At 45.6% G+C, this 26,395-nt stretch overlaps 1 protein-coding gene across 12 annotated transcripts in view; it reads left to right on the plus strand.

Moving 5' to 3' along the window:
- Positions 1-642: 642 nt before the first annotated feature.
- The window catches only part of LRRFIP2 (LRR binding FLII interacting protein 2), a 111,438-nt gene continuing 85,685 nt past the window's right edge, over positions 643-26,395 (plus strand). For all 12 annotated transcript variants that reach the window (XR_012644548.1, XM_074988182.1, XM_074988183.1 and 9 more), the window contains exons 1-2: positions 643-1,033; positions 12,697-12,850. Coding sequence is in view for 11 of the 12 variants with exons in the window: in XM_074988182.1 (XP_074844283.1) it covers positions 12,761-12,850 (90 nt within the window). In the remaining variant the exon portion in view is untranslated. The remainder of the gene's footprint in view (positions 1,034-12,696; positions 12,851-26,395) is intronic.

The following is a 26,395-nucleotide window of genomic DNA, read 5'->3' on the forward strand; positions in this document are numbered from 1 at the left end:
CTCAGGATCAGCTCCCATCACATTGTTTCCCGGATAAGACGGTTTAGTGGCCCAGTCCCAGACCACTTCACTCGCCCTCGCGTGAACTGCCCCGGCGGCGAACGCACAACCCCACCTCGGCCCGCTACGGCTTTTGACTCGCTCAGTCTCGTGCTCAAGCTGAGGACTAACCGCGAGACTGGCGCAGCCTGTCCCGGTAGCGCCTGGCTTCGCCCGCAGGGAACACCTACAGCCAGCGGCCGAGGCACCTTGTGATGCCTGAGGCGGCCGCAGGACACCGCCGAGGACATGGCCCAGCTGCTGTCATTCCCGTCGCTCCCGTTCGCTGCCCACGGCCAGGCACGGCGGAGGAGAAGCGCAAACCGCCCATTGCCTCTGCTCCCCGAAGGCTCCAGCTTGCCCCATCCCTCCCCGGCGATAACAAGAGAGCCCCCCGCGCTGTATTTAACTGCGCAGCCTCGGCCAGAGCGGCGCCTGAGAGAGGTCCAGCTACGCACAGCAATCCACAGGACCGGAACGGACCGCGTGTTCTGACCTCCGCGCGCGCCCCGCCCCCCGCTCTGCCATTTGTGCGCATGCGTCTGGCTCTGGTCGCGCAGCTACCCCACCCCTGGGGGTAGGCGTCGAGGGAGCTCAGCGCGCATGCGCGCGGTGGGTCGCCGCGAGCCCTTTCAGTTGCTGGAGCGCCGGTGTTCTTCCAGCCCAGTAATCGCCGTCTCGCGCTCCTGCTGCCAACAGAGCCTTGAGGCCGATTTGAACCTAACCTGTTTCCTGCGGCTGTAACTGCCCGGGCAGGGACTTGGCCTGGGCTGCCCGTCGCTGCTCGCTCTTGTCGGCTGCACGGGAAGAGCCGCTCCTTGCCAGGGGCCTGGGGTGCCCCGCCCGGCAGCACCGCGCTCTCCCGGGGCGGCTCCTCGCTGCCGGGTCCGGACTTCCCGCTTCCCCTGCACTCCTGGGGGGAATAGCCTGGGCTGGAGCCGGCCCGGGTAACAGACGGCCCACGGCGCTGGAAATCTGCAGGAGGCTGGCCGAGGTAAGGGACCCGGAGCCCCGGACCGTGCGGGGCGGCGCAGCAAAGTGTGTGTGGGGGGAATGGGCAGGTTGGGAAAGAGCAGGTAAATAGCAACAAGAAGTCCTGTGGCACCTTGTAGACTAACAGATATATTGGAGCATCAGCTTTCGTGCACAAAGACCCGTCTGTGAAAGCTAATGCTCCAGTAGGTCTGTTAGTCTATAAGGTGCCACTGGGCTTCTTGTTGTCTTTTGAAGTTACAGACTATCTCGGCTACCCCTGTGATACAGGTAAATAGCCACATCCCCTCCTGCAAGCGGCAGTGCCTGTGGATGGATGGGCTATAGCTGTACCTGGGCTCTGTGTTTATGGGTCTGTCCGTCTGTCTCTCTCCCTCTTTCTCTCTGCTGTATGTAGCTCATGCACTTGTGTATGGCTGCTCGGGTTTGTCTGTTCCCCTCTTTGAGAAGGGGACTGGAGCACCCTGCTGTATAACACCACTGGGATGAGCACTTCAGTGCACTTGGGGAAGTGGCAGTCAGGGTGTGTTGGTAAGGTGTCATGTTTGCCCCTGTGGGGTGGGCACATAGGGTTCTTTCAGGGATTCAGCTAGCTTCTGTACATGTCTTTAGGGCCTTAGTTTTCACTTGGAAGGGTTTCCTTGGCAAGGAAGACCTTTACAATGTGACGACAGGGTAACTGATTCAGTAGAGTCTGCCTGTACTGTATTTGTAGACAACTTGGCACGTAGGTCTGACATGGCTGCCCCTTTCAATTAAATGATGGTAGTTAGAGCTGTTGACACTTCAATTATTTCACTGATCGTGGGATAGTAACAGAGAGTAAGCGGTGCTAGTCTATACCCTATCAAAACAAAAAGCAGACAAGTAGCACTTTAAAGACTAGCAAAATAGTTTATTAGGTGAGCTTTCGTGGGACAGACCCACTTCTTCAGACCATAGCCAGACCAGAACAGCTGTTCTGGTCTGGATATGGTCTGAAGAAGTGGGTCTGTCCCACGAAAGCTCACCTAATAAACTATTTTGCTAGTCTTTAAAGTGCTACTTGACTGATCGTGGGAGTTTAAGAGGAGATAAAGCTTTCAAAACATTTACACAATCCTATAGAGCAAATATTTTGGGTCGGTCTTTAACAACACAGGGTTGGGCTCATGGGGGCATATGATTGACTTGATTTTCCTAAGTGAGCATGGCTTAATTTCCAGCATTTTGGGAGACTGTTTTAAATCTCTAACTCTCTCATCTGAGTGGGCACAGGGGTAAGTTAAATCACTTCCTAGCTGCTGTTTCTAACTGTCTACTGTGACTGTAAATACATTAAAAATCTCGAGCTAAAAAGTAAAAAGCAACAGTAACAATATTGTCTTCCTAATGTTTCACAGGCCAGTTCCTGGTGGCAGAACTGATTAAAAGTGCCATAGAAATAAAAAGTATTATTTGGGACTCATCATTTTCTTCATTCCAGAAAGAGAATGCAGAATTAACAGGAACAGAAAGAAGCTCGTTGTTAGTGCCAGGTCTGCCAGTGTGCTTGCGCTGGGTCTGGGAGTAAAATACGAAGACTGAGGAAAGTTCTGTGAAAGGTGCAACAGGCAAAATAGTGAGAGTGCCCTTTCTACAGCAATCTGTGGAGTTGTTTCAAAGTTAAGACTCATTTTCATTTGATTCTCTCTTTAGCCAACATATGAAAGATGACATAGTCTTTTAAAGTATGAATTTTGGAAAAATATGATTCAGATGGGAAGCTACATCACTGAGTTTGGTATATGACAAGGGTCTTAAATATACAGCAGAAACAGAACTCATGATTTAACGTACAGTTTGTTGTCCGATTGTTGCTACATACAGCTTCTTGAGAAACATGTAATTTGGTAGGACGCATTGCTAAACAGGTATTTATTATACATAGAGACTATGGAGGAGGAGAAAAACAAGAAGGTGATTGGATATAGTGGTTGATAATTATAGTCAATGTTTATGATGTGGTGCAATATATTAATAAGAGTGTGTCACAATTCAAGCTTTGGGTTTCTGTTGCTAAATGCAGGAAATTAGAAAAATATGTTTTCAGGGAAAATAATTGATTTGATTTGAAGAGGTTTGTTTTTACATTTTAATGACTTCTAAAACAAGAAATTACTACTGTAATTGTATATAATGCAACATAAAGAAAGTCTATTCACAAATAACAAATTCACAAATAAGCAGTCCTGTGGCACTTCAGAGATTAACAAATTTAAGATCTTTATCAAGCATTCTTAAAACTTAATTGCCCACCCAGGAAAGTAAAGATTGGCAGAGCCATACAAGTAACCAGAAGTCACCTGCTTCATGACAGGCCCAGCAAGGAAATTAACAGAACACCACTGTCATCACATACAGTCCCCAGCTTGAACCTCTCCATCATGTTGCTGACAACCTACAACCTGTCTTAGAACACAGTCCCTCATTCTTACAGACCTTGGGTGATATGCCAGTCCTCTCCTACAGAAGCTGTTCAACCTCAAAACTGTGTCTACGCTAGCCCCTTCCTTTCAGAAGGGGCATGGTCATGAGCAAGGTTGGAGGATGCTGATGAGGCACTGCCATGGATGTGCAGTGCATCATTTGCAAAATGATGACTGCATGCGATTTGAAAGTGCCATTTTCTAATTGCGCGCTGCCTGTGTAGATGGGGGACTTTCAGAAGGACCCCCCCAACCTTCGAAAGCCCCTTGTTCCTAAAACCAAATAGGAAGAAGGGGCTTTCGAAGTCAGGGGGGTCCTTTCAAGAGGGCCCTGTCTACACAGCTGGTGCGCGATTCAAAAGTGCCACTTTTGAATCACATGTGGCCACCATTATGCTAATGAGGTGCTGCATATTCATGCACTGCCTCATTAGCATCTTCCCAACTCGCTCATTACCATTCCCCTTCCGAAAGGAAGGGGCTCGTGTAGATGTAGCTTTAGTGTTTGTTTCTAATTCAGGTTGAGCCTCTCTCATCCAACAACATCCCTACTCCAGCATGATTTTAGTTAGCTGGATGACCACTTATGGGTGTGGCCAAGTTTCCTGGGGTCCTATAAAATTTGTTTTTAGCCACCAGTCCTGGTTCTCAGTGTTCTGTGCTGTTGTTCAGCTGTAATTTACCCCAAATAAGATAATATGAGATTCACATCTCCTAGAACTGGAAGGGACCTCAGGAGGTCATCTAGTCCAGTCAACTGCCCTCTCAGCAGGACCAAGCACCATCCCTGGTGTCTGTTTGCTGAAATCCCTAAATGGCCTCCTCAAGGATTGAGCTCACAATGCTGGGTTTAGCATACTAATGTTCAAACCAATGAGCTGTCCCCCTCCCTCCATATAATAATTGGAGATACACATCTCCTAGAACTGGAAGAGACCTTGGGAGGTCATCTAGTCTGGTCCCCGGCCCTCTCAGTGGGACCAAGCACCATCCTGAACACCTATTTGCCCCAATCCCTAAATGGCCTCCTCAGGGACTGAGCTCACGACTCTGGGTTTAGCAGGCCCATGCTCAAACCACTGAGCTATCCCTCTCTGACAAAAAAAACAAAAAAACAAAAAAAAATTGGGGTGGCGGGGAGGGATAGTTCAGTGATTTGAGCATTGGCCTGCTAAACCCAGGGTTGTGAGTTCAATCCTTGAGGAGGCCATTTAGGGATTGGGGCAAACTGATGTCAGGGATGGTGCTTGGTCCTGCCAAGAGGGCAGGGGACTAGACTAGATGACCTCCTGAGGCCCCTCTCAGTTCTAGGAGATGTGCGTACCCCACATGTCTTCTAAGAGCCACACAAGTTGCAAAGGTGTTGGCACTGCTGCTGGACAATATTGAGCTCCTGTGGTCTGGAAAATTCTCTTGTCTGGGACCAATTGAGTCCCAAGAGTGCTGGATTAGAGAGGTTTAACCTGTACGTACCATTGTATAGCCATGCTTCAAAATGTGACTTGTTTACCCTGTACACTTTTGGTTGGTATTTTGTTTTTTGCTTTTTTTAATGAACTAAAAATAGAGCTTGTAGCAATATGTATCTTTAGTGAATTAATCTTTCCTTTGTCACTTGGTGAGATTATTTTAACAATGTAAGTATGAAAAGATGTTATAATGTTGTTCACTTAGCTATGAAATTAAAACCTGGTCTTCTGTTAAATCTCACTTTCCTGTAACCTATAATTCTGTAGAATAATTTTATTTGTGGTTTGGCTTTGTGTACATTTTTTAGTTTGCAGAGTCTCTTTCAAGCTCTGGTGCTTGTTAATAATTTAATACACAAATCTGTTGCCTTGGACTAAGTCTGGAGTTGTATTTAGAGTCGTAGAGCATTTTTAGTTTTTGACAGTTCTGCTTTCCTGTGTCTCCAGCATGTTTAACTACTTTAGGTAGACTCTCAAAAGCCCAGCTATTTTCCTCTCTTGTCTCTCTCCTGTCAAACCATATATGCCTCAAATAGTGCCATCTTTTTGCTTGAGTGGCACAAACAGCTTCAGAGCTCCAAGAATACATCTAGGAGCCTGAAGTAATATATAAACTGTGATCTGCTGCTATGCTAGCACCTTATGGGCCCTGATACTCCATAAGTGTAGCTTAGCAAGTCTCTCTCAAAATACTTGCGCTCTGTAATCACATCTTATGCTGTAGAGGATTTCACTTTTTGAAGTGAGACTCTCTACCTTGTCTGGCATGTTAAGTGGCCATTCAGGTGCCAATACTTTTTGAGGCATCAATTACCATACTCTTCTCAACATGCAAATACATCACTGCTGCTGTAGCTCTGCCAGCATATTCATGCCGTTTTGGAGCTATAAGATAACTGGCACATCAGGTTTGCTACTGCAGTTGGCGCTGTCAGCTGAGGGTAACACTAGAGTACTAGGCAGGCAGTAAGTACAATTTAGAATCCAGCAGACAAAACTAATGTGAGCTTGAGTTTCATGAGTGGGCTGTGAATAGTTTTAAGCCAGTTTTCCATGTCTTTTCAAGTCACTGATGGCAAGTGTCAAATTATTCAGCCAAAAGTCCTGTGTGCTCTGTGTAGTCTCAACACCTAGTGAGCAGAATTTGTGAGGCATTGTCTCCCATACCCTTACTTAGACATTAGTCATGGCCAAGCTTCAGTCAGTGTATGCCCAGTCTACCACTGTGAGCATGTTGCATTTTGGTATGTGCTAGATAACACAACTAACAGCAAGTATTATTAGATTTATGTTTAGCTATCCAAAAGCTAGCTTTGTTTCTAGGAGGCTGGCATTGCACTAGAAGGCACTTGTATATAGACCTGAACACAGAGCCTTCTGGCAGGGAACATGATTTAGGACAAGGGATCTCAAGACCACTGAGAGTTATGTATCTGACCTTCTTCCAGTGTGGCACATAGAAAGTGAGTTTCTTAGCTGCTGGCTTGAACAAGAGGCAGAGTGGTCTTATGCTCTGTGTAACCAGAAAAGTATTAATGGGATATGTTGTCCTCATCCTTTGTGGAAAGAGGCTCCTGTGGGCTTTTTTTTACAGATAGCTCTGTTACCTAAGTCCTTGGAAAACTCAGGTATATAAAATTTTAAGAGACCCTCATAACCTAGTGTTAGCTCTGTCAAGTATAAATCTGCTTTGTGTGCTTATAGCTATCCAGGCTTATAGCAACATAAGAACGGACATACTGGATGATACCAAAGTTCCATCTAGCCAAGTATCCTGCTTCCAATAGTGGTCAGTGCCAGGTATCCTCATTCTCATGCTGAGAATCTGGCTTTGGATCATCCCAAAAGCATGTCTCATTCGATCCGAGTGCAGGAGCCTTCTCTGTCGAAGCTGGATAGGCTTGAAATTATTAGGTATGGGATATCCAGCTAGGTGGCTTAGTCCTGGCTGCATGAAAGCTATCTAGTAGAAAGATGTGCAGCTTCATTTTGAGGGGAAAATGTTCAAGAGCATACAAATGGCCTTCAGGGACCCCTTTATTTACCAGTGTTAGAGAAGCCTGACTGCATCTCTTTGTTTTTGTTTTTTTTGTGAGACATGTAAGCCAACATTTCTTCTTGGAACATGCAGTGCTAGCACTGAGCACAAGATCAGTGTGCACAAATTGCTTGCTTCCACCTCTTACAATTTCTCTTGGAGCAGATACTGTACTGAGCTGTTTCCACTATTTCCACCAAGTGTCTGAAATAGTGGATTTTTTTTAACAGCTGCCTAAACATGGGGCAAGCCACAATTCCTCATTCCAGCCATATTCCATGAAAATCAAGGACACTAGTTTGAAGTAAGGGGCTATTCTAATATGAAGATTCCACATCTGTTCTTTTTGAGATTGTTGTATGAGTGGCACTAGAGACATGGCGAACCCTGATCCACCACAGATCAGTTACAACTCTCTGCTCCTGTTCTGTCTTCCAATAATTTAGATTATAAACTCTGCAGGACAGGTATTTGTTGTGAGAAGCCTTGTGAGGCTCAATTAAACCATGTAGCACTCTACAAGAAAAATATAATACTATTAAAACGGACAATATTACACCTCCACCTCTTAAACATAAGATTTGAATGTCAATCTGATTAGATTAGTAGTGTCATAGAACTAACCAAGAGCCATTGTCGGTTTATTTAAATTTCTATGCGTAACATTCTTTCTTAAGTGAAACTCATTGTTAGCATATGAGGTTGTCAGTAATTACACAGTTTGTCAGCAATGAATTTGGCCCTATTACCTGTCATAGTAGCAGGATGGAAATTAAAAGGAAAAATCCCAAGTTATCCTCTCTCTTTTCCCCCTGCAACGATGACATTCGCAGGTCTCTTCCCTGGGAGGATGGCTGTGTACATAAACCAGAGTTAAACTGTAGTAAGCAGCTTTGTAGCTACATCTACACTGGCCCCTCCCTTTTGAAAGGGGCATGCAAATGTGGTGAACAAAATGCAAGTGAGATGCTGATTTGCATATTCAGTACCTCGTTTGCATAATGACAGCCAGTTGCTGTTCCAGAAGAGCTGCTTTTGGAATGTAAAACAGCCGTGTAGACGGGGTTCCTTCGAAAGGAAGCCCTGCTTTCGAAAACACCTTTTTCCTAATTTTTTTTTCTTCAAAGGAAGAAAGGTGCTCTTGAAGGAACCCCCTCTACGTGGCTGTTTTGTATTTTGAAATCAGCTCTTCTGGAATGGTGAGTGGTTGCCATTAGGTAAATGAGGTGCTGTATATGTCGATTAGCATCTCATTTGCTAATCTGCATGCCCCCTCTGAAAGCGAGGGGCCAGTGTAGACGTAGCCTGTATGTATATAGCATTTCCAGTCGCCATTAGGGAAATACTGAAATTTGTTAAGTTTGGGTTTACTTCCATTAGGGGTAGCAACTTTGCGAATCCTAGTGTCGATAAGCCACCAGCTGACCTTGTGTTTTAGGCAGCAGAAGTTGTAACCCTGCTGGAAGAAGGTCTAGTCAACAGGGTACTCGAAATTCCTGTAGCTGCCTACACAAGGTTTCCCAGCATTTTTGTCACTGATGGAGATAAGGCCACAGAGCAGGGTCAAAGCTGGAAAGAGAATGCTACAAATCCTGGTTCCCATGTCTGTGATTAAACTGTATCCAACAAGGTAGATAAAAACAGGTGTGTTTTTTGTTAAATGAAAATATAAATTTTCAAAAATCTGATTTTATTTTTACTTTTTTTCTTTTTAAAAACTACCTAAAATCTGAATTTCATACAAAATGCATTGTGGATTAATTTACAATATCCTGAACATTTAAATATACTGAAATCACAAGTCTATCAAACTTTCTAATTTAAAGTTTAATTTTTCTATATAAAGAGAATTTCTCCCCCACTTGAACTTTTGACATCAAACTTCATAAATATGGCACAATAGGTCAGCTATGTGGTTTAAGAAGTTCTCATTTTTCAAGTAGGAAATTTTAAGTTCCAGTCATTTTCACTTAGGCGAATTTGAAAATGTTCTTAGGCTGATCTGACATAATCAATTTAATTCCACTTAAATCCTAATGCAACTTGACGCAAATGTGCAAAGAGTCAGTTGCCTACTAATTAGGCAATGTATCATACACCATTTTCTAACATACTAAAAGTGTACAGTTAATAAAAATCTGAAAAAATTATATGTAACTGCTTAAATAATCATATATTGTTATAGTATCCATCTTAGGTAGCAGACAGATTTACCATAAGCAGCGTAAAAGCTTTATTTAGTTGTCAGCATTTTAATGATTGTATCAGCCTATGAGAATACATCTTTCTTTAGAAATTAACTGAAGTACAGAGGAGTTGATGATTAATACTGCTTTAAATTACTTTTTCTACTTCATGATTTAACTTGCTTGATTTAAATCAATCCACCCTGTCTTGCTTAGTTTGTGTTCTTTTGGTTGTTGTCATGGTAGTTTGGAATATCCCACATGCTAGGTTTTCTGCAAGAGTGGAAAGCTGGTGCATGTATTTATATATAGATTGAGGAAAAATTACTAGTCTTGTAATTCTGCTCCTTTAAGGAGATCAAAAGATTCTTACTCACATTGCTTCATAAGAAGATGAACGACCTCTGATGGGGAGGAGTGTATATAATACAGGTTGAACCTCTCTTGCCCAGCACTCTGGAGATCTGACTGGTGCCGAGCTAGAGAATTTGCCAAACGCTGGGAAGTCGATATTGTCTAGCAGCATTACCAACACTTACACTGCTTATTGGGCTCTTAGAAGACATTTAGTAGTAAATTAGAGCTAAGTGACAGCGCAGAATATGGAAAGTGAGGACTGGTGGCTCGAAACAAACTGTATGTGGTGGTGGGAAACTTGGCTATACCCATAATTGTGGACTTCTGGCTATCTACATTCATGCTGAACAGCAGATGTTTCCAGACCAGAGGGTACCATGCTAAAGAGGTTCCACCAGTAAAGCTAAATCTTAGGTCTTGCGCCTATGAGTGAAGAATGTAGGTCACACTTACAGGATCAGAGAACTATATATTTGCAAGTAGTGACTCAGAAACTGTATGGGTCTTGATGAATAATCAAGTTAACAGCAGCTTCATGTGTGGAGTAGCTGCTAAGAAAGCAAATGTGATCCTTGGATATGTAAGTGAGGGGAATATCACAGACTTCGGGAGATGCTCTTTCCACTAAATATGGCATTAGTGAGACCAGTGCTGCAATTCCGTGTCCATATCTGGGGTCAGCACTTCAAAAATTATCTTAACTGTGGGAAAGAGTTCAGAAAAGACCAAGAAGGACAATCTGAGTTCTATAAAATCTGTGCTTCAATAATAGACTCAGTGGACCCAAGAGAACAGGGACTTGAACACAGTTTAAATACAAGGAGAGAAGTTGGAGTTGATTTGTGCTGTGGCCTGAAATGTAAAGTTTGTAACCTCAGGGAACACCACAAAGAGAGCTTCTGCAGTATAATCAGTAATTAGAAGATCTTAGTATGTGGGACTGAGAATAGGGCTCTTCTCCAGGGAAGTGAGATGGAAAGTGTTAGATGAAAAATAAATGAAGAAAGTGATAACATAAAATAGTTGTGAAGACGGGTTGATATTTGTGTTTCACCCTTTTACATGCCAAGCTAGTTATCTTTGAGGGGGCACTTGATGAAGACATGCTGTTACTGGAATAGAGAAATGTCATGGTGTCTCGGCAGACTGTGTACTCTCAAAAATTATGTTCTAATGTTTAGAGGCTTTGTGTATTGCCTATTAAATGGTTCTGCGTCTATCTATGCAATCATTGTGCTAATAGTATCTATTTGGTATGGCTGTTTTGAGAAACCTTGTGTATGAGTTGCTATTGAAGCACCAGAATTTCTGTTCTACATAGTTTACACCAAGATGCTAACGCCCATTTTATGAAAACAATGCAAAAGTAAAATGGCTGTGTGGTAGAGTATTAACATTTAAGACAGAGGTGTTTATTCCTGAAGGATTTCAGGGCAAGGAAAAAATGAGGCAGAAAAATGAAGCTTGTTGGACCATCGCAGATTAGGGTTCTGTTCGCTGAGAACAGCAACTTACTGTATTTGCTTTCCTGGGATTTGCAACCTTTATTTTGACATATTAACCCCTTCCAATCACCTTATTTAAAACCTGAATATATGATGTTCGAAGGTGGATATGTAGTTTTGCCAGTTGGCAGCAAGATACCTATAATAAATGCAGTGTATATAAAATAGCATTGTTAATTCTAAATGCATCAGAGTGAAAGGGAAACTTTATCATATCTCTCACATGATTTCAGTCAGTTTGAGTAACAGGAATTCTTAAAACAAGATTCATTCTGTGCAAGTTCTAGAATTATGGTGTATAGTGTAGGAAAGGGGTGAGCAAAGTAGGTAGGAAGGGAGGCTTCTGTGAGGGGGTGTGAAATTTCATAGGGGGACGCAGCACAATCGGCTGCTGCATCTCAGGCTCATCAGTCTCCTTAAAAATGTTAAAATATGTGACTGTTTTTAGGTATGTGTTCACATTTATAAGCCAGTTTAAAAAGGTTTTATGTTCTGCATACCTATTTTCGTACACATGCCAAAAGTTTTTTTGTTTGTTTTTTCATATGAGCATAACCAAAATTTCCTTCACTTTGGATTACATTAGACAGGTGGGGGTAGGGCTGCTAACTGCTGGGATGAAAAGTGGCACCTGACGTAATAGCTTGCTCATCCTTGATGTAGGATAGTATTTATGCTGTAAACAGTACCGTGCAACAAAAAATAAGTTATTTCTTCTCTAGCCCTGCAACTCATATAAGGAAAGTGGCTAGGAAATGTAATACTTCATCTTTTTGAACAAGGTTCATATCATTTTATATTAAAATGATTTTATAATAGCTTTAAGGTTGTCTAATCAGTTACGATAAAAACAAATTTCTAAAGGGAATGTAGAATTAAACTTTGTGAGCCGTTAGTTGGTGCATAACGTTTCTTCTGCTACAGGGCAAACTCTTTGACACCCCCCGCCCCCCCCAAAAAAATAAAAACAAACCCGAACCCCTTAAACTTAAATATATACTAACCAGAAGATGTTTTAGGATTACAATTTTTCACACCCCCATCCCTCTGGGTACTGGAAAAGAGCAATAGTCTCCGAGATCTTACAGCTGCTGTGCTGATGTTTGAGAGAGAGTGAGTGTGTCTGTGTCTGTGTCCGTCCCCACTAGCCTGTTGTAAAGGGGCTGTTTGCCAACAATATTTTAGTCCCTAATACTTTTTTCCCCCCATTTTTGGGAGAAGTCCCATCTCAGCAACTAGGTTCACACATAGAAGCTATTATTGCTTATGAATCTTCCTAGCAGCAGTAGAATGAAATTAAGGTTTGAAGGAGCTGAAATACTACCTATGGGGAACTGAATAATAGTAATGCTAAGTGACAAGATACTGACAATGACAAGCTGCTGCTTGGCAAAACTAGATGCATGAGCAAAGGTATTGGCATTTCCTACTGACTTAAATGCGACTAGTATTCAGCCTTTATCATCATAAGGATTAAGACATCTTTCTAAAATGAAAGATTAGATTCTGCAGGACCTGTTGTGACTTTAAGGTAAAATTCCCCCTTCCTCTCCTCTCTCAGAAAAGAAGGCCAGAGAAATCTCATTATGAGAAGTAGATTTGAAAGTTGAGTGTGTTACATATAAATAATAAGCCTGATTATATTTATGCTTTTTATTTCAGATCTGAAATTTGAGTTTTGACCTGTACGTTTTTGCAAAAGGAACCTAGCGACTATCGAATAAAAATGGGGACTCCGGGTTCAGGGAGAAAAAGAACTCCAGTAAAAGACAGATTTTCTGCAGAAGATGAAGCCTTGAGTCACATTGCCAGAGAGGTCTGTAAATAGTATATTATTTTAACATAGTAAGTACAAATGAAAATTGTTTAAGCCAGAATGCAGACATTGAAGCTGTGGAATGCTTAGTTCCTAAACTGGCAACAATAACTAGTTGCAGGTGTTTGATAATTGGTATATGAATTGAAGTATTTAAATACTGTGTAAATTAAAATGTTACAGTAATATATTTTAGCTTAGGTTAATTTTAAAAGTGATTAAGATTGGGACGTTTTAGCTTGGAAAAGAGATGACTAAGAGACAATTATGATATAGTGCTATAAAATCATGACTGATGTGGAGAAAGTGAAAAAGGAAAAGTTATTTAATCTTTCCCATAACACAAGAACTAGGGGTCACCAAATTAAACTAAAAGTAGCAGGTTTAAAACCAAAGAAATTATGTTTTTCACACAACACACAACTTTGTCAGAGGATATTGTGAAGCCAAGATTATGTGAGGGAGAATTTTGATTGCTCAGAGCTCCAGTATAAGGAAGGAGACAAACCAGCTGAGCGTCTTTGGGTTAAACTTAGAGGTGGAAGCAATAGAGGTATGTTTTAGTTGGTGTTGTTCAACATCTTTATTAATGACCTGGATGAGGGACTGGATTGCACTCTCATCAGATTTGTGGAGAACACTAAGCTCGGAAGAGAGGTAGATAGGTTGGAGGGTAGAGAGAGGATCCAAAGTGACCTGGATAAATTGGAGGATTGGGCCAAAAGAAATCTGATGCAGTTCAACAAGGAGAAGTGTCAAGTCCTGCACTTGGGACAGAAGAATCCCAAGCATTGTTATAGGCTGGGGACCGACTGGTTTACCAGCAGAACAGCAGAAAGGGACCTAAGTGTTATGCTGGATATGAGTAAACAGTGTGCCCTTGCAGCCAAGAAGGCTAGTGGCATATTAGGGTGCATTAGGAGCAGCATTTTGAGCAGATCTAGAGAGGTGATTGTTCCTCTCTGTTCAGCACTGGTGAGGCCACGTCTGGAATATTGTGTCCAGTTTTGTGCCCCCCACCCCCAGTATAAAAAGTGGATGTGCTGGAGCAAATTCAGCGGAGGGCAACAAAAATGATTAAGGGGCTGGAGCACATGACCTATGAGGAGAGGCTGAGGCTTATTTAGTTTACAGAAGAGAAGACTGAGGGGTGATTTATAGCAGCCTTCAGCTCCTGAAGGGGAGCTCTAAAGAAGATGGAGAGAAACTGTTCTCAGTGGTGTCAGATAGCAGAACAAGGAGCAATGGTCTGAATTACAGAAGGAGAGGTGTATGTTGGATATTAGGAAAAACTACTTCACCAGGAGGGTAGTGAAGCAGTGGAATGCGTTACCTAGAGAGGTGGTGGATTCTCCATCCCTAGAGGTTTAAGTCGCAGCTTGACAAGGTTGACAAGGTTCTGTCTGGGATGATTTAGATGGGGTTGATTCTACTTGAAGCAGGGGGCTGGAATAGATGACCTCCTGAGGTCCCTTCCAGCCCTCGGATTCTATGATAACATGGTTCAAAAAGGACTTAGATAATTTCATGAAGGCTAGTCCATCAATGGCTGTTGGCCAGGATGACCTGGGATGGGTCTCTAGCCTCTGTTTGTCAGAATCTGGGAAGGGGTGCCGGGGTGGAGCATTTGATTATTAACACAATTCTCTAGCTGAGGCCTAACCAGCAACAAATAGAGTGGCACTATTACCTCCTGTTACTTGCACACTGTGTTTCTGTTAATGCAACCTAAACTGCATTTGATTTTTATTGTTTATTGTTTTATTGTTTATTTTTATTGATAGTTATTTGTGCCATTGCTGCCTTCTGTTCAAATAGTTCAGATGCCAAGCCAGGTTCTTCTATTCTGTACTTGTTCATTTAGTTTTTCTTCCCTAAGTGTAGTACGGTAAATTTGCCTTTGTTGAATTTTATTTTGTAATCTGTAGCCCAGCTCTCCAATTTATCAAGATCTCTCTGAATTTTTGCTCAGTTCATAGTAGTGGTGACTCCTTCCCTTGCTCATCTCCTCCCAAATCTGTCATCTGCAAACTTGGTCAGTATGCTTTTTATACCTACATTCAGCTCATTTAATTAAGATGCTAAATAGCGCCAGACCCTGAACAAATTCCTATGGAAACATGCTTGAGACCTCTGTCTAGTCAGACATCGTTCCAATAATAGTTACTTCTTGTGGTTATTTAGTCAGTTATGTATCCACCCTTGACCCTGCATTTCTCCAGCTTACATATCAGAATGTCACCCCGGACTGTGTATAAAAAAACAAAAAAAACTTTTTTGGAGTCCAGGTATATTATGTTCTTTGTATTCTTGCTAGCCACCAGATCAGTTGTCCTGTCCAATTAAAAAAAAAAAGTTGGTTTTGGCATACTCGGAAATCACAGTGTGTGTGCAATCACTCCCCAATGCAATATCTTGTTCTTAACCATATCTTTAAGAGAAGAATCACAAGATTTAAGGACTGGAAAACATGTCATACAGTGAGAGGCTAAATAGTCTGAGCTTCGTAAGCTTCTCAAAGAAATAGTTAAGAGATACGTAGGTCATAGCCTATAAGGACAAGTGTCTGTTTTTAGGGGGCTTTTAATCTAGTTGGCAAAGGACAAAAGTATGTAAAAGCTGGGAGTTGATGCTAGATAAATACAAACTGAAAAATAAAAGAGCAAAATTTTAACAGTTAAATAATAAACCATTGGAACAGTTTACAAGTAATGTGGTAGAGTTTTCACTTCAGATTTTAAGATTGGATGTCCTTTTAAAAGAGGAAGTGTATTAGTTCAAGTACAAATTAGTGGGTTTAGAACAAGAATGACTGGGTGAAATTCCATGACATGCAATGTGGGAAGGTAAGATTAGATGGTCATGGGCCCTCCAAGCTTTTATCTAGGAGTGTAATGGAAAATAGGCCACATGGGAGTATGTTTTTTGTCATGTATACATAAATATAAGTCTGAGTAGTTAAGTAATTGAAAGTTTGGTTTAAAAATGCTTTTATAATAATTTCAGGCTAAAGTTGTTTTTAACACGATTTGCTTAGTCATGGTGGCCAAACCATTTCAGAAGTAGCTTCTAAAAGCGTATATTTCATGAAGTTACACTCCTGTAACTATCTTGCTTCCAATTAACCCTTTCCATAAATATTATGGGTTTTTTAAGTCTTATTTGTGAAAAGCTCTTGACTGCTTTATTCTTTTAATTCTCAAAATAAGTCACAATTATTTTATTTTACAATGTCTAGCTCAATAATTTTTGATGCACAGTTTCAGGCCTGGTTTACAGTGCCTCAGTAAGTTGACCTAAATTATGCTACTTCAGTTACTTTAGTCATGCAGCTTACATCGACTCAGCGGGGCCTACACCATACTGTGTCAATGGGAGGTGGTTCTCTGCCTACACTAGACCTGAAAGTCAATCTTAGATATGCAATTATAGCTACCACAGTTGTGTCGCTGCAATCAACATATCTAAGATTGATTTATCAGACAATCCTAACAGAGAGCGGTAGATGGGAGAAACCTCCGTAACTCCTTGTGAGAATGGAGGAGTACCAGAGTTGACTGTTGAGCCCTGGTGGTTCGATTTAGCACATCCCCATTAGTTACCCAGAGTAAAACTTTGAAAAGCCTGCTTCTAAGTGACCAGAGGAGCTAGGAAACAGGAGGGAATAAATGGAGTTTTGCGAATAAGTTGAAAGGGGGAGCGTGGAAGGGGCTAGACACACTTAGTCTTCATACTTAAAGGCAAAAAATGCCCTTGATAGAAATAAAACAATAATAAAAGAATGTGTTTCGGGAGTTTAAAGATAATGCAGGCAGAAGTCCAGCAACAGAGTGGGGGTTATCCAGTATATTGTATCCAGTGTAGCATGTATGGCTACCCATCCTATGGGTAGGTGACGTGTGCATTCAGTGCAAGGAGCTCCTGGCCTTCAGAGACCATGTATGGACTTGAAATATGGAGATACATATCTCAGAGAGCTGAAAGGGATCTCGAGAGATCACAGTCCAGTCCACTGAGCTCACAGTAAGACCTACAGCTATCCCTGACAGATTTTTTTTTTTTTTTTTTTTAAATCTAACCTGCCCTGACCTTGAAAGGCCTCCTCAAGGATTAAACTCAACCCTGGATTCATAAGGCCAATGCTCTAACCACTGAGCTATTCCTCCTCCTACTTAGGCAACCAGAGTGGCTTAACTGGAGGAACTAAAGAGAAAAGAGAGGAACATTCTGGAATCTGTAAAACAGTCCCATTGGTGGTCTTGACAGCCTCTGCACTTTCTTCCTCAGAGAAGGGGAGCATCCAGTTTGTGCAGAGGGAAATGATCCCATAGTTTGGACTGTGGTGGATAGGAGGGTTACTAACCCTTTTCTAGACATCCCAGGGTTCTTAATTGCCTATAAAGAGTTAAACCCAGAGATGGTGAGTCCTGTGTTGGCAAACAGCCAGATGAGTTAGAGAGATTTCTGAATAAATTCTCTCTGTGGTTAGAGGAGAGACACAGAGATGAAGTCTGGAACCAGGCTTGGAAATCTTCAGTAATATCCAGGCCTGGAGAGGAATCTTGGAATAACATATATTTGAGTGGAAAGTAAATATTTAGTCACATGCAGTCACTTTTTTTAAATTTTGGGTCTGGTGTGGGACTTCTCAGGCTGGCTGTTGTACTTCTCTGTACACTATAAATTTTAAATTGAATCCCAGGGAAGTAATTCTCAAGATTTTTAATCTACCTTTTTTAGTTAGTCTTTAACACCTAATAACCAAGTATACTTAACAAGCGTGTCATCTTTTTATTAATAAAAATCACCCTTTTAAGGCTATGCTCTGATTCTTGTGTCCTGGTATGTGTGTGTGCATGTACAAGAATACACAGCTGTCAGAGAGTGCAGTTTTCTCTCTCTCTCTCTCTCTCTCTCTCTCTCTTTTTAAGCTCTCTTGTGGTAAAAGCTTGGGGTACCTATGGAATCAATTCTCAAGTGCTTTTTTCCTGGGTTCAGGAAGAAAGGGCTTTTTTTCTCACTTGGGTGGTGGTGACAGCATCCTCCCAAGGCAGGGAATCTGTTATCCTGAAAAGCTTTTAAGCATAAGCCTATAGAGGCAAGGTATTTTCAAGATCGCTTGTGGGCCTCCACCTTCTGCACTTTGAGTGTCAGTCAGAATGGGGAACAGCCTTAACAGGGACCCTCTTTACTGATTTATGTGGGTATCCTCAATGCACTAGTATGCTCTCTGTCAGAGGGAGCCCAATCCATTTCTTCCAATGACTGATGTGGAATTTCATTATCATCAACATAGACAGCTGGGTTTGTGATGATGAAGAGAACTGCATGGTGACTTGCCTGCCTGGTGCAAAGTTTGAGGACTTCTGAAGACCTCTAGATGGACTCGTGTAGTACTGGGGAGAAGGAAGAGGAAGATAGGAGAGAAGTTCTGGAGGCCAAACTTAGGCTGCTAGATAATAGACTGAAGTTCAGGACTTCCAAGGTGGCATTATCTGAGATGCTTCCAGTTCCATGCACAGGGCCACTGAGAGAGGCAGAACTGCAGAGTCCAAATTTGTGGATGAAATGATGGCATATGGAGGCATTTACATTTATTAGGAAGTGGAGAAACTTTTTGGAAATGGGGGAGTCTGTATAGAAAGGATGGACTCCCTCTGAAACCAAATGGAACCATATAGCTGACACTTACAATTAAAAGGACATAGAGGAGTTCTTAAACTTAAACTTTGGGGAAAGCGGAAGAGCATATGGTTCATACAAAGACATTGCTTAAAGGAGTGTTTATTAATGGAGATTCTCTGTGCCCTAGTAAGGAGAAGAGGATGTAAAGTGATAGAATACAGGCAGGATCTAATCAGAAACAGTCAAATGGAAGAGTCCCATTTAGTTACATCATTTATTGACAGACAGCTAAAAAGTAACAAGTTTTAAAGTGTTTATGTATCAGTGCTGGAAGTCTAAATAATAAGGTGGGTGAATTAGAGTGCCTTGTGTTAAATGATTATATTGATATAAAGGGCATCAAAGCAACTTGATGGAATGAGTGTAATCAATGGGATACAGTAATACCAGGGTACAAAATGTTTCAGAAGGCCAGAACAGATCATGCTGGTGGGAGTGCCTGGCACTAGATATGAAAGTATAGAATCAAATGAGGTAAAAATCTTTAAATAAACCAAGCCATACCATAGAACAGTGGTGTCCAAAAGAAAAAAATGGGTTGTCAGGCACCACCTCACCCTAGCCAGCGCCCTCCCACCCCTGAAATTACTCACAGGAGCTTCAGGAGTCCAATGCTTCGAGCTGCCTCTGCCACTGCCATTACATGCTTGTTCCACCACGCTTTCCTGAGACGCATTTCACCACACCATGCTGCCCAGTTCACCACATGTGGCAAATGGGGAGCGTATTGGGCACCGCAGCCATAGAATCTCTACGGATAGTAATTCATGCTGTAGTAATAACGTTATAGTAGTAGGGATGTATTGCCAACCAGTTGACCAGGATCATGGTAATGGCTGTGAAATGCTCAGAGAGATTAGAGAAGCTATTAAAGTAAAACATTCAGTGGGGGATTTCAACTATCTTCACATAGGATACATGTAATTTCAAGACTGAATGCAGAGATGTCATTTCTTTACATCTTAAATGACTGCTCTTTGTAGCAGCTTGTCTTGGAACCCAGAAAGAGAAGAGGCGATTCTTGATTTTGTCCGAAGTGGAGCACAGCACGCTGAGGAACAGGGGTTTAAATTTTCTGGATAGTTCAGTGGGGTGGCTGGCCAAGCTGAGCAGCTAACTGGCTGCTCCTGGCAGCCAGCCTCAGTGAGGCAGCGAGCTGTGCAGCAGCCCCATTCTGCTAGCCCCACAGTAGCCAGCCCTGATGGGGCAGTTGGTAGCTGACCCTGCTCCACCAGCCCCACAGTAGCCAGCTCCGCTCCACCAGCCCACAGGGTCCTGTCTCTGTGACCTGCCTCTGAAATTTCCACTACATTGCATCTGATGAAGTGAGTTTTTGCCCATGAAAGCTTATGCTCCAAAATATGTTAGTGTATAAGGTACAACAGGACTACTTGTTGTTTTAGCTGGTTTTTAAAGCATACAGAAGGAAGTAATTCTTCACACAATACCCAGTCAACCTGTTGGACTCCTTTTTGCCTGAGGACATTGAGAAGGCCAACGTTATAATAGGATTCAAGAAGGAACTAGGTAAGTTCCCATTGCATTGGACTGTGAATGGCTGGTAGCTAGGATGAGCAGGGATGGTGAGTCTAGTCTCTCTTTGCCAGAAACTGGGAATGAATAACAGCAAATGATCACTTGGTGATTATCTGTTCTCTTAATTTCTTTGGGGTATCTGGTATTGATCACTGCGTGAAGAGAGGATACTGGTCTAGATGTACCTTTGGTCAGATATAGTATGGCCATTCTTATATTTTTAATGGTGTGGTGCCCATGTAACTGCTGCTGTAGCAATTCATAGGTTGATCTCATGCTCTCTTGCTGTTACTCGGGAACAGGATCCCTAGATATTTGAACTCTTCAGCTAAGGGCAGTTGCCTAATTTAGGTTATGAGCTGTAAAGTTATCCCACTTAGAACTTAATTCCAGTTTCTTTGCACCGGCCAGCAACTCTTTAGGTTGGCTTCCACCCCGTAGGGGTACACACAGTTAAGAGATTAGCAGACCATTTCCTCCTGAATTTGTGTCCTTGTGACTCAGGGTTAGCAGTCTTCTCCCAAAAGCTGGGATATCAGAGTCTGAGAAGAGAGCCCTCGTTTCCTTGTCTTGTAACTGTCCCTGTTATCCCCAGCTGGGTTGGTCAGGGAGGGGGTTATCTGGGGCAAGACGTGTCAGTGGCAGCTCCACTGCACCCTTCCAGCCTCCTGAACCCCACTTCTCTCTGTGGCTTGGTGGAGCAGAGCAGGCTGTTGCTTACTCCACCTACGTGGTGAGTGGGGTGGGGTGGCTGAGGGGAGGCCACATGCTGATTCCTCGTGCCCCAGGTAATCCTCACTCTGCCAATCCATAAAACTGCTGGGATGGCCACTGCAAGGCCCCCAAAAGTGTGGGGACTGTTGTGGCCACCCCCTCTGTTCTATGGATGGGACGGCTCTGTCCATGGTGTACAACTCATCTAAATATTAGTTTAATTTTAAAATAGGCTACATGAAAAACACTACAGAAGTCAGTACCAAGTAAAATTTCATACAATGACTTGATGGCTGTGTCTACACTAGCCAAAAACTTTGAAATGGCCATGCAAATGGCCATTTCGAAGTTTACTAATGAAGTGCTGAAATACATATTCAGCGCCTCATTAGCATGTGGGAGGCCACAGCACTTCGAAATTGACGCAGCTCGCAGCCGCGCAGCTCATCCAGACGAGGCTCCTTTTCAAAAGGACCCCGGCTACTTCGAAGTCCCCTTATTCCTATGAGCAGATGGGAATAAGGGGACTTCAAAGTAGCCGGGGTCCTTTTGAAAAGGAGCCTCGTCTGGAAGAGCTGCGCGGCAGCGAGCTGTGTCAATTTCGAAGTGCCGCGGCTGCCCGCATGCTAATGAGGCGCTGAATATGTATTTCAGCACTTCATTAGCAAACTTCAAAATGGCCATTTGCATGGCCATTTTGAAGTTTTTGGCTAGTGTAGAAGTAGCTGATATATATTATACGCTCAAAAGTACAACCTACTTCGGCTGGTTTATTTTATAATTATAGGGTTACAATGAGAAAGTAAGCAATTTTTCAATAATAGTGTGTGGTCACACATTTGTATTTTTATGTCTGATTTTTGTAAACAATTAATTTACAAGAAAATATTGTAATCAAGGTAGGTGAAACTTGAGGTGGGGCACCCAAAACAAATCGGCCTTCTGAAAAGGATGCAAATGTTCTGGAAAGGTTGAGAGCCACTGCTCTGTAATACTCCGAGTAGTTGAAGAGACGGGAAGACTGTCCCCTAAGTGGAGGCATGCATGGGGAATGCTGTTGCAGGATGACAGTAGTTAATGTTTGCCAGGGCTGAGCTCGAGCACCTCTCAGCTTGCCTCCAGGTCAGCTTACCCACAGGCGCACAGGAGGAGGGTGGCAGAGATTGGGATGAAGGAGGCACAGTGTGGGGGCTAGGTGTGCATTAGTGAGGTAAAGATGCCCTGTGGCTGACCAGCAAGTACTTTATTTTGTCAGGCGGAACTGCAGCACCTCTTTGAATACAAATTAAGCACTCCTGAGTTATCTGCCAGCTCTGAATTGCAGGACTTAAGTTTGGCCTACCCTACCAAGTTTTTCAGCCAAGTGTATTTCAATGCCCATAACATCACGTAATGAAAATCAAAACTTGTTATAGCTATTGTTCTAAGGCTTCCTGCAGACAAAGGCAGACTTCAATTTTATAACGGTATAGGCGATAACAGTGTTTCTCAAGCAGGGTACACGTACCCTTGGGGGTACACCAAAGTCTTCCAAGGTGTACATCAACTAATCTAGATATTTACCTAGTTTTACAATAGGCTACATATGGTAAAGTCAGTACGGTCTAAAAGTTCATTCAGACAATGACTTAGTTTTATTGTTTCATGTGCCCGATGGTGAAGTGTGAGTACAATATTTTTATCCCACTTCGTCAGTAGTAGTAGACTTCTGAGATATTTTGCATGATTTTGTGAGCAAGTATTTAAGTGAGGCATAACTTGGTGGTTTACAAAACAAATCTGACTCCTGAAAAGGGTACAATAATCTGGAAAGGTTGAATGGGACTTGTTTCAAAACTTCAGATTACTTTAGGGCTATGTTTCTCAACCAATGGTAGGCATACCCTTAAGGGAATGCAAGAGAAGTCTGGTGTTTATATATAAACTTTTTTTTTTGAAAAAAGCCGCGTCTACATGTGCTGGCTACTTTGAAGTAGCTGCGCCAACTTTGAAATAGCGCCCGCCATGGCTACACGTGGCGGGCACTATTTCAAAGTTGACATCGACGTAAGGCGGCGAGGCATCGAAGTCACTAACCTCATGAGGGGATGGGAATAGCGCCCTGCTTCGACGTTGAACGTCGAAGTAGGGCACGTGTAGCTGTTGCGCGTCCCGCAACGTCGAAATAGTGGGGTCCGCCATGGCGGCCATCAGCTGAGGGGTTGAGAGACGCTCTCTCCAGCCCCTGAGCTCGATGGTCGCCGCGTGCAGCGGCCCCTTAAAGGTCCCCGCCCCCTGTCTTCCTGTGCAGGAAGCCGAGAGAGCGTGCAGGCAGCAGCCCAGCCACACGGCCAGCCTGCACACCCCTCTGCAGCCACAGACACCACCCCCCCCCCGCTGCGATGGCTGCCCGCCAGCCGCCCCAAGGGGAGCCAGGGCTCCCAGCCCGGCAGCCAGCCTGGCAAAAGGTAGCAGGGCCCCTCCTGGATGGAGGCCGAGCTTCGGGACCTGCTGGGGCTCTGGAGCAAGGAGGAGGTGCTCCAGGTAATGGGGAGCAAGAGGCGGAACGCAGATGCGTTCGCTCGGCTGGCCGAGGGCCTGACCGCCCGGGGTCACCCTGCCTGCACTCCTGACCACGTCAGGAGTAAGGTGAAGGAGCTGCGGCAGGGTTACGCCTGGGCCCGGGATGCGGCCGGCCGATCTGGGGCCGCCTCCGTCACTTGCCCCGTTTACAGGGAGTTCAGGTCTGTCCTGGGCCCCCGGCACACCTCCTCCCCTCCAGCCACTCTTGATACCTTGGCCGACGAGCCCCAGCAGGCCCCGGAGGCGGAGTCCGCCCCGGAGGTAAGCTCCACACCCCAGGGGCCCCCCCAGGAGCCCACCCCTGGGGCACTGGAGGAGGAGGAGGAGGGGGGATTCTCCTCCAGCGATGGGGGGCTCCGGATCGACATCCTGTCCTGGAGCTCCAGCCGGGTGTCCACCCACCGGGTGTCCCCGGACCATGGGAGCGGACCGTCAGGTATGTACCCCCCCGGTGCGCACCCCTGGGGTTGAGGGGTGGGGGTAACAGACATGACCAGGGCCCTCCACATGCCCAGATGACCATGGCCCCAAGGACAGCAGTGGCATGTCCCTCAGAAGAGTGCATCAGCCCCTGCCCCCCCCAGCACAACAGTGCCATGCCCCATCCCTGGGGATGGGGGGAGCGGAACCTAGGGTCCCCCGGGGGAAGGGGGTGGGACACCCAGCAGCAGCAGCAGCATCTCCCGGGGACGGGGATGGGGAACCAGCAGCAGAGGGGTGGCGGGACAAGGGCCATGGCTCGGGGCCCACACTAAGGGCTGTCTCCACTCTTCTTCCCCCCGTGTTCCGCAGCTGCACCATCGGAGGGACTGGAGAGCGCCGGCGAGGTGTCAGTGGTCCCGGAGAGCCCAGCGGGGCCATCAGTCCAGGCCAGCCCTTCGGCGGAGCACCGACCGGCCCCAGGGCGGGGATGACGGCGGAGCCAGCACTCCTGGAGGGCGATGGACCCCCAGCTGCTGGCAATCCTCCGGCATCAGCTGGAGGTCTCAGAGCAGCGCCTGCGAGTGGAGGAGCGGCACCTTGAACTGCAGGAGCGGGCGCTGGCCTGGCACCAGGAGGCATGGGGGGCCTTTATGCGCACGTTCGAGCGCATCGCGGACTACCTGGCCCCCCATGCCACGCCGGCCGCCGCCCTGCCTGCTCCACCTGCTGTCGCACCGCCATCTGCCACCGAGGGCCCTTCTGCCGAGGGGGACCTGGGGCCTGCTGACACCCGCTGGCCATATCTCCCGGTCCGCCCGGCCCCCAGCCAGCCCCGGTCGGGGCTGAGGCCAAGGCGCGGGTCGCGGTCGCCCACCCCCAGCACTGGACATTAGGGGGTGTGGGGTCCAAGACGTGCCCCCCCCTTTGTACATGTCCCCTTCACTTGTCTTTTGTAAATAGTTTGTATTAGACCCCTGTTATGTTATGATGATACCTGCCCCCCATGTAAATAGTTCTCCCCTTCCTTGTCTTCCCCTTTTTTTTTTCCTGTCATCTTATAATACATTATTTTGGCTGTAAATAGTATGATTATAATAAGAGTTCAACGTATTCTGTTTTGACGAACAACATGTCTGTTTTTATTTACAAGAAAAGTGTGGGGGGGGTGCTCTTGGGTGCTCTGTGGTGTGGACAAAGGGGCAGGGAGTGTTGTGGAGGATGGGTGGGGTGCAGTGGGGGGCCTGCCAGCGTTCACCCCGCGGTCTCGTTGAACTGGGCCCGCAGGGCCTCCCGGACCCGGGTCCCTTCGGGGTCCACTTGGTGACTGGGGGCAGCGGGTGGCTGCACATCGGCCCTGCCAGCCTCCACAGCCCAGCCCTGAAAGAATGCCTCCCCCTTGCTCTCGACGAGGTTGTGGAGGGCTCTGCATGCGCCAACAATCTGGGGGATGTTGGTGGGGCCCTCATCAAGGCGGGAGAGGAGACACCTCCAGCGCCCTTCGAGGCAGCCAAATGTGCACTCCACCACCTGGCACGCATGGTTCAGGCGCATGTTGAAGTGCTGCTGGCTGGCTGACAGGTGGCCCGTGTAAGGGTGCATGAGCCAGGGCCGGAGGGGGTATGCCACATCTGTGATGACGCAGAGGGGCATGGTGGTGTCCCCCACAGGGATCTCCCGCTGGGGGATGTAGGTCCCTGCCTCCAGCCGGTGGCACAGGCCTGAATTCCGGAATACCCGGGCGTCGTGGGTGCTGCCAGGCCAGCCCACATATATGTCCAGGAAGCGGCCCCGGCTGTCCACCAAGGCCTGGAGGACCACTGAGTGGTAGCCCTTCCTGTTTAAGTAGCGTCCTCTATTGTGCTCCGGGGCACGGATGGGGATGTGGGTCCCATCCAGAGCCCCAAAGCAATTGGGGAAGCCCAGGCTGGGAAACCCCGCGATGGCGGCATCCGGGTCCCCAAGCCGCATGAGCCTGTGGAGGAGCAGGGCCGTTGATGGCGCAGATGACCTGCAGGGGAAGCACATGGGAGACCACCAATGAGGGGTGTGCAGTGTGTGTGTGTGGCCCTCCCCTGCCAGGGCTCCCCTCCCCTCCCCCCCGTGGGTCCTCTTACCTCCATGAGGACAGCCCCGATGGTGTCCTTGCTGCCGCCAAACTGCTGGCCCACGGATTGGTAGCTGTCTGGAGTGGCCAGCTTCCAGACAGTGATGCCGACCCATTTCTCGACGCTGAGGGCACGCCGCATGAAGGTGTCCTGGTGCCTCAGTGTGGGGGTGAGCCACTGGCATAGCTCCAGAAATGTCTGCCGGCTCATCTGAAAGTTCTGGATCCAGCGGTCGTCGTCCCACTTTCCGAGCACCAGCCTCTCCCACCAGTCAGTGCTCATGGGGTAGCTCCACAGCCTGCGGCGGGGGGCGGGGCGGGGGCTGCAGGGTTTAGGGTTGCTTCCTTCTCCCCTGTGGGCAGCTCCTCCTCTGTGGCTAGGATGTGATCAGCTGCCTCCTGCATGGCATTGAGCAGGGCGAGCACCGCTCCTACAGGAGCGGCTGGGTGGACCTCTGGCGGCGGCGGCTGCTGCTGCTGCTGGGGGTCCATGCCTGCGTCACCCGAGGTGTGCGTGCCTA

The sequence above is a fragment of the Carettochelys insculpta genome, chromosome 2, assembly GCF_033958435.1.
Source record: "Carettochelys insculpta isolate YL-2023 chromosome 2, ASM3395843v1, whole genome shotgun sequence".
NCBI lineage: Eukaryota > Metazoa > Chordata > Testudines > Carettochelyidae > Carettochelys > Carettochelys insculpta.